This window comes from Barbus barbus, assembly GCF_936440315.1.
Source record: "Barbus barbus genome assembly, chromosome: 1".
Classification (NCBI taxonomy): Eukaryota; Metazoa; Chordata; class Actinopteri; order Cypriniformes; family Cyprinidae; genus Barbus; species Barbus barbus.
In genome coordinates this window covers 8,805,001-8,819,546 of record NC_136729.1, presented here as the reverse complement: position 1 = coordinate 8,819,546, position 14,546 = coordinate 8,805,001, and the positions used below count along the sequence as shown (strand labels likewise).

At 38.7% G+C, this 14,546-nt stretch overlaps 1 protein-coding gene across 1 annotated transcript in view; it reads right to left on the bottom strand.

Annotated features, from left to right (window-relative positions):
• Positions 1–2,538: 2,538 nt before the first annotated feature.
• LOC306878464 (stereocilin-like) overlaps positions 2,539–14,546 on the bottom strand; it is an 18,290-nt gene continuing 6,282 nt past the window's right edge. Inside the window, exons 6-29 of the mRNA XM_079430853.1 lie at positions 13,213–14,097; positions 13,054–13,116; positions 12,168–12,293; positions 10,395–10,561; positions 10,127–10,313; positions 9,938–10,053; positions 9,729–9,861; positions 9,469–9,651; positions 8,750–8,788; positions 8,500–8,670; positions 8,230–8,379; positions 7,668–7,726; positions 7,348–7,471; positions 7,031–7,113; positions 6,812–6,947; positions 5,913–6,109; positions 5,680–5,770; positions 5,430–5,589; positions 5,170–5,339; positions 4,941–5,096; positions 4,486–4,864; positions 4,297–4,394; positions 2,777–2,924; positions 2,539–2,640 (exon numbers count right to left, since the gene is read on the bottom strand). Of these exons, the coding sequence (XP_079286979.1) occupies positions 2,552–2,640; positions 2,777–2,924; positions 4,297–4,394; positions 4,486–4,864; positions 4,941–5,096; positions 5,170–5,339; positions 5,430–5,589; positions 5,680–5,770; positions 5,913–6,109; positions 6,812–6,947; positions 7,031–7,113; positions 7,348–7,471; positions 7,668–7,726; positions 8,230–8,379; positions 8,500–8,670; positions 8,750–8,788; positions 9,469–9,651; positions 9,729–9,861; positions 9,938–10,053; positions 10,127–10,313; positions 10,395–10,561; positions 12,168–12,293; positions 13,054–13,116; positions 13,213–14,097 (4,110 nt within the window). The 3' untranslated portion in view covers positions 2,539–2,551. The remainder of the gene's footprint in view (positions 2,641–2,776; positions 2,925–4,296; positions 4,395–4,485; positions 4,865–4,940; positions 5,097–5,169; positions 5,340–5,429; positions 5,590–5,679; positions 5,771–5,912; positions 6,110–6,811; positions 6,948–7,030; positions 7,114–7,347; positions 7,472–7,667; positions 7,727–8,229; positions 8,380–8,499; positions 8,671–8,749; positions 8,789–9,468; positions 9,652–9,728; positions 9,862–9,937; positions 10,054–10,126; positions 10,314–10,394; positions 10,562–12,167; positions 12,294–13,053; positions 13,117–13,212; positions 14,098–14,546) is intronic.

Genomic DNA, 14,546 nt, shown 5'->3' with positions numbered 1-14,546 from the left:
GAGATGCGACGTAAAGACGCGTTCTCTTGAGCGCGCGTGCGCCATCTGCTGGATACACATGCGCAGTTTACTTCAAAAACGCAAGGTTTATTTTTTAAAGATTAGTCACGAAAAATAGAAAACGAATATCATCCACCGAGACCGAGATACAAAATGCTTACAATATAAATATTGAAAGGGTGTGATTTTTATACTTTGTTACAATCTTGAAGGTTTGTGTCTATTCAAATTAAAGTTAACTTTCATATTTTTTATGTAAAATATACTAGATATACGATCTGTCAATGTAACATAAAATACAATTATTGTAATCAAAATTAAAGCTCATTGTTAAGAATTTTATTTGAAGTATTGACATCTTTTCCACTTCCAGAGCTTCTCCACACTGTAATAAAGAGTTGAGTCAACTTAACATTAAGGCAACCAGCTTCAGCAGATTTTTGAGTTCTCAACGTTTTCCCACCTTACAGACTGTTAAAAAAATAAATGAATAAATAAAATGGAAATATTTAGCAAAGTACTACAATGACGTTCCATATAAGCTTTGTTTTGTTTTGTATGCATGTATATTACAATTCAATGTTGTTGTATTCTGTGTTGTGCATTTTCACGCTAAGTTTTGCTAAAAAAAATAATAAATAAATATTTAGTTGCGCATGCGCAGTTCACTTTCAAACCCAAAACGCGTGTTGGATTTTGTTTGCACATTAGACTGCGTTGAATCTGATCATTCTTCTTTATCATAAACGTGATCGTGAAACTCTCTGAGTATTTCAGAAGTGAAATATGAAATATTGAAATATGTTAATTTCAATATTAAGCACAACAGCAGTCTTACCACTCGAGTAGTAGGCCTACGATGAAGCAAAGCAGCCCTTCAAGTTGGAATGCAAATCAGTCGGGTAAGTGCGTCCTCTCTCTCGAGCGCCCATCAATTAGATTGGGAGTATCTACCCACAGCTGATTTAATGATCCAGCTAATGAAGCTCAAACTCATTATGGTCACGTCAAGCAGGATCACGTTTCAAAGCCTATATTTCACATTTCCCCGCTTGCTTGTCATTATGGTAATATTCAAGCATTGGTGGTTTGATGACCAAAGGTCAAGCTATGTTTTATTTGTCAGTAGTCTTTTTGAAAGGCAATGTAATGGACTGACAACTCATTATGTAGACGGACAGTTTGTTAGCTTACTGTATTTCATTATGAATGCATTAGAAACTTTTTGAAAAGCTTTTGCTCCTTAACCCAAAAGCTACAGTTGTCTGCAATTATGGAAGGAGCCATTCTTATTAGGGGAAGTCATGGCCTAATGGTTAGAGAGTCGGACTCGTAATCCAAAGGTTGTGGGTTTGAGTCTCGGGCCGGCAGGGATTGTAGGTGGGGGAAGTGAATGTCCAGAGCTCTCTCCACCCTCAATACCACGACTGAGGCGCCCTTGAGCAAGGCACCGAACCCCCAACTGCTCCCCGGGCGCCGCAGCATAAATGGCTGCCCGCTGCTCCGGGTGTGTGTTCACTGCTGTGTGTGTGCATCGTTGGATGGGTTAAATGCAGAGCACGAATTCTGAGTATGGGTCACCATACTTGGCAGTATATCACTTCACTTCATTTGTTTACAAAAGTCTTGGATGTAAACACAAAATTGATGCAACATCATATGGTCTACAGAATAATTTAGAATCTGGTTTGTTTATTTGTGAATTACTGAACTGTCTGATTGATCTGTGTATACAGAACCAGGCAAGAGATGGTGGAGACTTTGTAGGTGGCATTGTGGATAGTGTGTATATTGAGATGCATTTGAACGCTATTCGTTGGTTCAAATTAGTTCTCTGTACCTTCTTGTGTGCCCTCCACTGTTTTTTATTTTTTTATTTAAGGGCAACAGGCCCAAAATCTTTGACATACAGTATAAAAAGTTAATTGCCTAAACATTGTTGTTTTATTGGGGAAATTTATTTAGTGTACTTAAAGGAATAGTTAACACCCAAAGCGGAAAATTTACTTGAGTTTGTTTCTTCATCGGAGGAGATTTGGAGAAATTCAGCATTACATCAGTTGTTCACCAATGGATTCTTTGCGGTGAATGGGTGCCGTCAGAATCAGAGTCCAAACATCTGATAAAAACATCACAATAATCCACAAGTAATCCACACCACACCAGTCCATCAATTAATGTCTTAAGTGAAAAGCTGCATGCTTGTAAGAAATCCATCATTATGGCATTTAACTTTAAACCATTGCTTTTGGCAAAAATACAACTCCATAATCCATAATAACACTTCCTCCAGTGAAAAAGTCCATCCTCTGTTGTCTTCTCACATCAAAATCCACCATCATATTTGTTTAGAACTGTTTTGGACTGTATTCTCTTGTAGAGTCGTGGATTATTTTACTGTTTTATCAGCGGTTTGAACTCTCATTTTGACGACACCCATGTTGACTTTAAATAATGCTTAAAATATTAGTTTTGCATTTGAGTTGGCATTTAATTATAAATTTAAGAATTCAATAAAGTGAAACAAATAAAAAGCCTCAGGTTATAATCTTTATAACAGTATCCACAATGTACAGACAAAAAGTAATAAGCATTTTCTGGAGCTGCCGGCAAACCATAACGATGGAGTCTGGTTCCTGCCTGCAGAGACAAATATATTTTTATAGTAAAATGACAGACTACTAACACATCAACAATTACTACATGCAATTCTTTTTCAGCTACCAAAGCATATTTAGTTAAGAATCCTAATAATGACATCCAAAATACTGCTCACCTCTGTGCTCAAGCATTAGTTCGCCTTCATACTTGGCCATGCCAAGTGCTTGTCTTTGTTCATTGTCTAATTCTGCCCACTGCTCCTCTGTCACGGCACACGCTTGTTCAGAGCTCAGCCAAGACAGCTGCGCGGCACTGAATACCACCTGAAATGAGAAACATGTCTGATGAACCAACCTTGGCAACAGTTTGGGGTCTTCCTTGCAATGATTGTTGATTGGACACTCTAAGTTTAAAATAAGTCATTTAGAGAAACACAAATGGCTCTTTAAACTCTTTTTACTTATTAGTATATGCACTAATGATATTCAAAACTACATATTTTCTGAATCAACTTGATAGATTGCTTCAACAACCCACCAATCAAGTAACTGACCTCATCTGGATGACTTGCACAATTATGCTGGTTTAGGGTTGACATGATCTTGCTCAGAAGCTTTTCTCAGGGCATATTTGCATAAGAGAAGTGTTACTGTATTTAACAACAAAAATGCATCTTTTTTGGAGACATATTTTTAAAAGGTGGGGTTATTTTAAACCAAATGTACAGCATCGTAATGTGGAACCACAACCAATGTGTCTGTCTGAATGCATATGGCTCTAGCAGGGGTGCTGTAGAGTAGAAGAATTGAAAGATGCAAGTTTTCTGAGACTGTTTTAATGTATAAATTCTCTAAAGGTTTGGTCACGTTTACTGTTTTTCACAGGTGAAATCTAGCCATTTCAATAGGAATGACTGAGAATTTCACTTGAAGGTGAAAGATTTCCCTATGCAGATTTCGCAACAGGTTCAAGTTTGTCACACAGATTTGGTGTGTTGACCAACAGAAAGCTGCTTGGTTTGAAAGTCACTTCTGTGTGAGCTATGCTTCATACAATGCTACACTATTGACAATAGACAATGGACCTTTTTTCACTAAAGTTTAGAGGTTGTTTGGTGAATTTTGCAGACAAAATCCAGTCATTTCAATTAGGTGTAAAATGTCCCCAATTTTGCAACACATTCATATTTGTCACACAGATTTGGCGTATTTCCCAAAAGATATCTGACTGGTTTGAAAGTGACTTCTGTGTAGGATGACCATATGTGCCATTTTTCCTGGACGCATCCTAGCCAGGATTTCTATATTGCCTAAAATATCTAGGATTTGGCTTTGTTTGAGTGTGCAGACCGTGTATGACATCGGTTCCTTATGTTTTCGAAACACTCTCGAGGTACTTTGAATCAAAGCAATAGACAATGGTTGACAATAAACTGTTTTTTAAACAGTCAGTCAAAAGTGCATGACCAACATGAATATAAGCGTAATCTTTGTGGTGATTTGTTTTGACCTCACACAAAACTCTCAACCGCACCAATTCTTATTGGAATGATCAGATTTCACCTGCAAACATTTGGCAAGCAGCGGTACATGTGACCGTGCCTTTAGACAATTAGTAAAATATTGATGTCTTATGATTAACAAGAGGAAAGAAAGTGAAAGAGAATTAATGAAAACATAGATATCCATCACTCACAGCGAATTTTCTTGGAGGTATCAGGCTTATTGCTGCTGGTGTAAGTCCTTCCACTTGCTCTTTTATTAGTGCAGACAATACCATGTCCCCCAGCCCAGCTGAGGACACAGAAGCAGTTTGTAAGCCTGCCCAATTTGGCATGTGTATGTTGTCCAATCAACTGATTGTAATCGAATCCACCATCAGTACCTGCCAAAGTCCCAATCTCAGTGAAGACCTCAGAGCCCCAGCTGCTGACTGGACCAAAGCCCAGAGGACTGGATAGGCGTGACGTCAGTGCCTCGGTCTGCTGCTCAGAACACGGCAGTACCATCTCCGCCAGAAACAAAGCAGCCACACTAACGGACACAAACACAATGCTTTCAATGGTTTTGGGGTGAATCGTTTTGTATTTTGAATTGTGTAAACTGATTTTCACCCCTGACCTCAGGTTGAACGGGTCTAGATGGGAAATTTCAGAGGAACTGAAGCCACAAAGCAGATGTCCAAAGGAAACAAGCTCTACCACACCAAGTTCTTCAGGCTTTTGTTTAAGTTGCTTCATTATACCAAGGACAACTGCTCTCATCTGTTTAAAAAAAAAAAAACTACATGCATATTTCCTGTTTATAACTTAAGGCTGATCCGAACAACTAAACACGTACTTTCTTTACGTTCCACCCATTGAGGTCCCCAAGATGGGCCACCACAGCCAGATTGGACAAGTTGACAGCCTGTAGCTCTCTTTCTCCCATCTCTGTCACTATACAACCCAGTTCCAACACCTGTTCTGGTTTAAGCTGCTTCACTGGTTTATACACCTAAAATAATGGTTGTTGTTAATTTTGATAATCAATGAGCAACAACATTTTGGTCAAGCAGAAGTAGCTTAACTGGTCTGAGTTCCATCCAAAGTGCTTCACGTTGCTCGACATCAAGTGTGTCATCCTGACCGATGAACTCAACACACGTCTTCAGCTCCTTTCTCTTCATTCGATTCAGCTGATAGGACCTCCAGGCCGATGGAAACGTCCCTTTAATGTCTGCACAGCTTGGAATGGGCCCTAGTAGGCAGCAATATATGATTTACCTTTCTGAAGAAGTCATAAATAATATCTAATGGCTTCTATAAATTAATACAGCACACAACTCACCCCTTCTCATCCACCATCGACCTTTAACGATCCTGTGGGTGAGACCATTCATCTTTTCTCGTAGTCCTGTAAGGTCCAAACAAGCCTTTCCCAATTCACTGCTTTTCCAAAGCCACTGGCTCATCAGGACCTGCTCAACTGTGTCTTTACCTAAATCACCCTTGACAGAAGAAGGAAGATGTTCATATCGTTATGATATCCTGCACAATATTGAGCTTTAGTTGAATGGAAAGGCCTGTGTTTCCCTTACCAGTGGTAGAGATCTTATCTGCTGAGGCGAAAGGATGAACAGAAGTCTACCCACATGCTCAACATCCCCAACCGTCCATGTTTTCGGATCTCTGTTGCAAACAGCGGGGGCTTTGTCAAATTCCCAGTTCAGATGCAATTTGTATTTTGCTTGCCGTGTGGAATTACATTTTGCAGTTGCAGTCAGAACAAAGAGGTTGTCAACAGAATGAAAATGGAATGACTTTATCTCACCCCAGCATGCTTCTCTCTGTGAGCAAAGCTGCTATTTGTCTAAAGGTGTCAGAGGGCAGGCAATATTGTTTCAGTTCCTCCAGTCGCAGTTTCAGAGCCTCTCGGTCCATGTGAGCTAACACATCCCTGTCCAAGAAGGGCAGAAATGGGCCGAGCATATCCATGGAGGCCCCGATGAGGCCATTTTCAGAGATGCCCTATCAGTGGAGACAAAAGGATAGAAAAGAAGGAATTTTGAATTTTAACAATATGTATTATGTAAGTCTGCACAATCAGATTATTTGGCATATTTGAAGTCTAGGATCAGTAAGAGGTATTTTTTAAAGAAATTAATACTTTTATTCAGTAAAGAATGATGCATTACATTTATTCATAATGTTATTCACAATGTTACAAAATTAATGGCTTTTTTTTTTTTTTTTTTTCTTTCTATTCAATAAATAATCCTGGAAAATAGGACTATGGTTTCCAAAAACATACTAAGCAACACAACTCTTTTCAACATTGATAATATTAATGTTTTCTTGAGCAGCAAATCAGCATATTACGATGATTTCTAAAGGATCGTGTTACACTGAAGACTGGAGTAATAATGCCAAAAATTCAGTTTTGCATCACAGCAAAAAAAAAAAATTTTTTATTAAATTAAATACCAAACCACATCCATATAATCCACATTTTTGGAAATGCATTTCTGCATTCTGCAACAGTAAAACTAAATTTCAATTAGGGTTGTTTTTTTCTAAAAAAATGAAAATGAAAACAAAAATTTGGTGAAAATACGAGCTACTAGATGAGGGCATAGTTCTTCTGGGTTACTGTGAAAGTTTTATTAAATGTTTTTACTGCATTAACCTCAGTCATGAAATATTGAAAATCCACAATGATTTTGTACTTACGAGAACATCGATAGCTTTCTCTGCTAGGGCCGTTTGCTTGTGTCGTGGAAGCTGGAGAAAGTCAATAAAGTGTTGTCGAACATGGTCCAGTACACTAATGAGTGAGGAGTTAGACAGTTGCTCCATCATGGTCAGCCTGAGAGACAAAATACAACAGTAGGACCATGTATGTAAAAGAACAAACAAATGAGAATCTGGATAGACAACCGCTGATCTTACGGTAATCTTGCAGTAAATGAGGGGTCCAGGTCATTTAGATCAATATCAGGCCGTTTCCGTAGCTCCACCACAATGCATTTCCTCTGTTGAAGCATAACATCAATGTTGTTTATTTCCCACAAACAGACTAAAAACCTCCCTTCCGTACTAAGTTATGCTGTATACATTATTGGTGAGGAACATAAGGAACAAAAGTGCCATGAGCGAAGTTAAATAATGTTACTTAATCAAAATATTACAATCTCTGCATTTCGCATTTGAACACCAAAGGCTTTTAATGTTAATGTGTATATTAATAAGATTTATCATATTCTTACCAATCCAGGTCTAAGTCCTCCTGGCAACTTAGTGATGAATTGCAACAATTCAGAAAAGCCTGACTCATTTACCCAAAGCTTCAGCCATTCACAGCTCATGCCACCAGCAATGCGACCTAAATCTCTTTAGTGGAAAAAAAATATGAATTTTTATTAAATTTGAAAACACAAATATAAAAACCATGCATAATATTTGTGCTAGAGATCCAGACTATGATGCAACTAAGACCAGCATGAATTTCCAAAGAAAAAATATAACAGGTGAGGCTAGCCAACATAGTCAACAATCATAAAGTATAGTAATGCTAGATATCACTTACAGTATTGACTCTCTTGTGATGTTTACGGTCCGCTGAATCATTTTGAACAGCATTTGAGCCTGTTGTGTCAAATAAAACAAGAGAGTCTAAGAAACTAGATTGCCCTCAAGGTTGTATCTGATACACTCTTGGCTGAGACAAGGTCTCTTTAATGTGGGTGATTATTAATTCATATTCCCTGGTGGAGGCTATTGTACCACATTAAGATCAATTTGCTTGATGGCAGTTGAGGGGCTCAGATTATTAATTTACTGAAAGGCTCCTTTGAAGCATGACATAGAACAATCCACCATAGAACTTGAGATCAGCTTTGTCTGGCAAGAGCAGTGCAGGGCACTGAATGTAATGTACAGAGTGCTAGAGCTGAATATTCAGTGCTTCTGTAGTTTCTTTAAAATGCTTATTGAGTGAAAATATACATTTAACATTAAAAAGATCTGATCTTCCTGGACATTATTAGCTGAAGACTTGTATGTTTTTGTGCATGATATGCAACATTGACAGCCTGTGAACTAGAAAAAGAAAGTTTGCCAAAACCAAAGGTATGAAATTAGGTTTGTACCTGTTGGTGAGACCATGGCATATGCTTATATGCAGATATGTGACGAAGGATCGTCTCTCCATCTAGATCTGACATTAATTTCCTCAAGGAGACGAATGGTAGAAGACATTGCAACTGCTGTGTTATATTTGCAGACGTGCCTTCCAGAGCCTTCAAACAAACAACGTGTTATACACCAACGGACCAAACCAAATCTAATGCATAAACGCAAATGGAAAATGGGGAAATGGTGATTGTTTTGTACAGGGTTTAAGCACTAGAAGTTCAAACCTGTTCGAGTGCGAAATGGGCCGTCGCTCGATGAGCAGGTTGCAGGTGAGCCAGCATTAAACTCCAACAACGACAATCAGGTGTAGATTCAAGTACAACCAACTTTCTCAAGAAAGAAGGTCCCAGACCCAGAAACAATGGCTTCAGTCTGCAGAGTGTGTTGGCACTGAACTAAACAGGATTGAGACTGTGAACACAAGACTCGCTAAAGGTAAGCATCATAATCGGACTGGTAGGCTATATAGCTTACATGTGTTTTTTCTGCTATTTTGTTCAGTATCTGGAATGCCTGCATTAAAAGAAATGGAAAAGGGTTTTAATATTTAGCCAAAATTATGCAATATATTTACACTGACTATTTACAATATCAATCTATCAGTGATGCACAAAATTTTAAATTGATAAACTGGCTTCGTCCAATTCACGAGTTGGACTTAAATTGAAATGAATTAGCCACACTCCACAGGAAGTTGTATTGGAACTCTAGGAATCTAAGGTTCTTTATTGGCATCTGGTTCCATGAAGAAGCTACACAAACAGAACAGAACAGAACTCCAGAACATCCATGGAACTTTATCTATCTATCGATCTGTTCCTGGAGGGCCACTCTCCTGCAAAGTTTAGCTTCAAGTCCAGTTAAACAGACCTGAACTAAAGTAATCAATGTCTTCCGGATTACTAGAATCGTCCAGGTAAATATGTTCAACAAGTTGGAGCTAAACCCTGCAGGACGTTGGCCCTCCAGAACCAGGACTGGACACCCCTGATATACAGTATCATTAAGGCTTATGCAATTTCAGGCTTTGATAAGTCAACAGTCCATGTTTGTCTTGACAAACTTTGGTTTTAAAGTAAAAAAATGTGTTTAATTCTACTTCCTTATATTCAAATTTGAATTTCAATTGTGCGTCCTGTTCAAATTAAGAAACTAAATTGTAACTTTAAAAGCTTTCATTCTACTGTGCTTACCTGAGCAGGTGGGAAAGTTGGCATATCCGGCAGAGTTACCAGATCCAACAACTCGTTTGAGGACAGCGGCTCCAAAAATGAAGCACCCATTTGTGGCAGCATACCATGTAACGAGGCCATTGCCGAAGCTGATAAGATACTGGCATTTAAAGATTTAAGGGCCGTCCCAAGCCAATGTGACAACTGCAGATAAAAGAACTCTTCATGAATAACACAGTATTATTACACAATGCACAATATCCCAAAAAATCAAGGCTCACTCTGCCACTTCCACTGATGTGTCCCTCTGATACACATTGTGCCAGCTGCTGCCACAGGACAGGTGAGAGATTCAATGAAGACAACAGCTGTTGTATGTCCTCAGAGTTCAGGTAACATATGAGAACTCCTAACCTGTTGTGAGAAACATGGTGTCTTGTATTTGTTTATAAATTTACAAATGTCATATGATGTTGAACTGAATTTGTACTTCATTATGTTGTAACTGCTCAGGTTCTTTCCTCGGCCGAACACAGTGCGAAGTACATGGCGCCCCCTTGTGGCATCCAGACTGCTGTTCCCCAGCATCTCCATTAAGGGCGTAAGCTGTCAAACATTCACGTTACTTTCGGCAAGTGAAAAGAAAAAAGTAGGATCTCCTGAATGAGACATTACTTACTTGTTGAGATGTGAGCTGCTGAAAGTGACTGACTGGGAGATGTGGAAGTAGAGGCAGGATGGAGCTGAGGAAGTATGGAGGCCACGAAGGCACATCCCCAGCTACGCTGGACTGCAACAGGCATTTTAAGAAGGCTTGTTTTTGTGGAGACTTCATCTCAGAGCTGTGATCACTAATGGCCAGCAGTCTGGAGCAAGTGAATATAATAATTGAATTAGGAGGACACTGGGCTAAATCATAAAATAAAGTTTCGATTTGATCCACTTACACACTTTCATTGACCATGAGGGAGGCAGGGAAGGTCATAATGTCTGAGACAGACATGTACGGTATGAACTGGGAGAGGTCGATGAAAAGCTCTGGTGTGACGCGTGGAAACTTGTGAATGAAAGCAGCTGTCATGGTTTCCATGGCCTCTTGTTCTTTTGGAGAGACCTGTGAATGACACCAGAAGTACGTATAGCCTATATGTACTTCTAAATAGAGACGCATCATATATTGGTACTATGTCAATTATTGTTAACTGCATCTTTTAACAAATCTCAAAATGAATATACATACTGTTCATTACAAAGTTGCACTGTAAAAAAGATCAGGGGCCGTATTCATAAAGAATTTTAATGCAAAAAGTAGCTCCTAGTGACAAAATTCTAAGAAAATTCTTAGAAATGTGGGCGTTTACTCTTAAAATTAAAGAAAAAAATCCTAGTAAAGAAAAAAGTAATTCAGAAAGCATCTTAACCCTTAAAAGAGGTCTTAAGGTCAAACTTGTTAGGAGTACGGACGAGGACTTTTAAGGGGCTTAAGAGTTTCTTTAACAGCGGAGAAAATGGACGAAAATGAAGAGGGAGAAGAAATGTGTTGCACACAATGCATGACAGTGAGTTAATAAGACACTACACATTAGTTCGTGCAGGGATCATGTTTGTGACTGATCTTATTAAAGACATGCTAACATCTCAGACACCGCGCAGAATTGCCATAGTGCCAGAAATTACTACATTAACATATTTGGCAACTGGAAAAATGCAACTATGCAGCAGTGATGATTTGGGTCTGTTACAGCACTTATTAGGCTTATATGTCTCTGTTCATTTCCTATAAAACACAGTAAATATGCAGGGCCGGCTCCAAGGTGCGTCGCGGGCCGTGCCCCCCCTCCCCAAATGAGTTACTATGCCCCCCCACTTTCCATCCTCTCCCCTCCTTGCTGAACGCGATCAATTTTGAAAGCGAAAGTACCGATAAAACAGCGCACATAATGCGATTGCACGCTTTAGCGAGCGTCAGCAGCTGCACGAGATCACAGATTGCAGCCCCCCACCCCCCCCCCGACATACACACACACACACACACACAACGTGATTTGTGCACCCCCTAGAAATTTAAATGCCCCCCGATGGAGGTGCCCAGGCGCCGGCTCTGTAAGTATGACAGCATGGTAAATAAAAAATAAAGAATATATATATATATACATATACATATATAATATGTGTGTGTGTGTGTGTGTGTGAGAAAGAGCGAGAGGAAAAATTCCGCCTGTAATTTCAAAGTGAAGGCTTATAATATACCCTACTCTTAAAAGCACTATTTTATTTCCTTCTTGACAACCAACCAATCACAGTCTTCAAAAGATTGTGTCATACATAGCAACGGGGTCAACCCCGCCTCCTCACTAAGATGAAAGTTTTTGTCTTTTCCTTACTCAGAGTTGCTCTCAGGTCGGTCCCGAATCGCTCTTAAGCTAAGACTCCTACGTAAAAGTTTTTAAGCTAAATTAAGAGTTTTCTGAGAGGATTCTTAGAATCTTTATGAATACGGGCCCTGATGTATAATTTGAAAGTTTTTTTATTTAAAAATTGAATTTAATATTTTAATTTTATTAAAATAATTGTACTTGAATTTTATATGACTAAATTATCTTTATATGATATGATTATTATATGAAAATGATCAGCTTATCAGTATCAACCAGATCTCACTGTTTTGGAATAACATCTGAATTGACCTCCATCGTGTAAAACGTTGTTTGGTTGTTTACCTGTATAGTTTCCACTTGAAGTTTATCCCAACTCTGATGAACATGGGAAAGGAATCTTTTCACTGCATCTTTTTCCGCCGACATAACTACACTGCGAATACACTTTCTAGGCATCTGTAGGTACTCCTTGGAGAGTATAAATGTCAGAATTAGACTTTGACAAATGTGTTGAGAAAATATTGCAGTTTTTCAAGGAACATCTGTGAGTAAAAGGGCTTAACTCATCAACCTTTTGCTTAATAACTTTAAGAAACTACAATACGGAAATTGATAGAATCTATATTGTATATGTTGGGATTTTGGGTTAAACCCGAGGTTTTTCAAACTCGGTTATGCAGGATGTTCTAGGGGGTATGCAGAAACGTAAGGTGTGTATATAATACACCTTACTTATACACTATATAATGTATTATATAATGATGATGAGAAAGATTTTAATAATTATTAAAAAAAAATCTAATTTCTTATGATTTTAGCACAATGATAATTTTGCAGTCATTTTGTCTTTATAATATCATACTTACTAGTTTTCTCACATAATAAAAATAGGTATTTACATGAAAATATATACAGCTGTCTTTATATACACTCTTAATAAAGATTCCAAATGTTGGCTTCACAATTTTGGGTTCACTTTCAGTGATCAGTTCTTAAAGAACCAGTTATCTACTATAAAGAACCTTTTGTGCAATGGAAAGCTTCTGTGGAAGTTAAAGGTTCTTTATGGAACCACAGATGCCAATTAAGAACCTTTATTTTAAGAATAAATTTTGAAAATGGGTCTTCTGTAATGGGATTATCATATAGGGCTACGTGGCATCAAAAAGCTTGAAAACCCTGGGTTTAACTGACTAGATAATTTACCATCAGAGAGAATGAGTAATACCTGCATTAAAAATCTTAAAGCAGAAGAGTTGCCCTCCCTCTGAATGAGATCCCACAGGACAGGCTGCTAGGAAGAAAAGCCTTTGAAACTGAATGCACGGTAATATAATAATAAAATACTAGCATGAGAAATTATGCAATATTTAAATGCATTACATACACTGAAACAGCTTAAAAGATCTTCTTTTAAGGTGGAATTCTGCTCTCTCTTCAGGAAGACGCCCACAGTGTGAAGGACACTTATTGATGCATTGGGCCGTAGAGTGGCCCAGAAGGAAGAATTGTCCTGGAGGCTGGACAGAAGGATGGCCTGACCCAGGCTCTGACGCACCTCTTGTTGTCCCTCCTCCAAACCTGCTGAGAGCCCCACCACAAAATCTAATACCCGAAGCACATAGCTCACTGTTGCTAACCATCCTGTGCGTTCATCCACTACTCCTTCACATAGAGTGAGCTTATGAATAGCATCTTGTAGAATGGGCAAGGGGTTCACACAAAGTTGAGATGCGTCAAAGTCATACGGCGCTGGCAGCATGTCAAACAGCTTCTGGAGGACGCACTTGGTGCCCTGCTTCTCTTCAGAGTTCAAACAGTAGTCTAAGAGTGAATGTTGCTTTTGAATCAATGTGAGGTACAGTGTGGCGTTTTTGCAAATATAGTCCTTCAAACCTGCTTTACTGCTGCAAATCTCAAGGGTAGTGGTGTTCATAAAATGTTCTTCCTTCCAGTTCAAGTAATCGCATTTGTCTTTGGGGGCCCCGTGAGAGTGATTAGGGATGACTTTGGAGCAGTACTCGGCTGCCCAGCTCCCATCTTGAGGTATTTGAGTCGAATCATTTCCGCACAAAGACGCAATAAGCGCTGTGTTATTGGGCAGAAAACACCTTCTAAAATCCTGGGCGGTTAGAGTTTTGCTGCTTAGCAGTGCTAAGCAGTCCTCAGTGGAGTCTGGAGGAGATCCCACAGAAACATCATTGGAGAGTTGAAGACAGAGGTCATCAATACTTAATTGATTGAGGTACTGGTAATCCCTTGTAGCTTCTACCTGAGAAAATTTCACAGCAAGGTGAATGCTAATACAGAAAACTATAGCAACAGAAAGCAATAGTTAACTAAAGATGAAAATTCTGTCATTATTCACTCATCCACCTCAATCCAAACTACGAAACTTTGGTTTATCTTTGATATTTTTAATGAAACCTGAAAGGGTTTCTGTCCCTAGATTGAAGTCAAGGTAACTAAAACTTATAAGCTCCAAAAAGTTCATAAAGAAGTTCATTAAAAAGTCCATGTGAAGAGACACAACAACTTATATATAATTAGCCAAATTAATTTAGCTTTAATTCACATATAAACACACATACAGAGAACATCACATTTGGTAAATATGGAAGGTTGTGTGTGCGTCACGCATTAGAAAAAAAACTGATTGGTTCTCATGCATCGTACATGTATATTTGAGCTTCTGTGGTAACCATACATAATGTGCTCTTT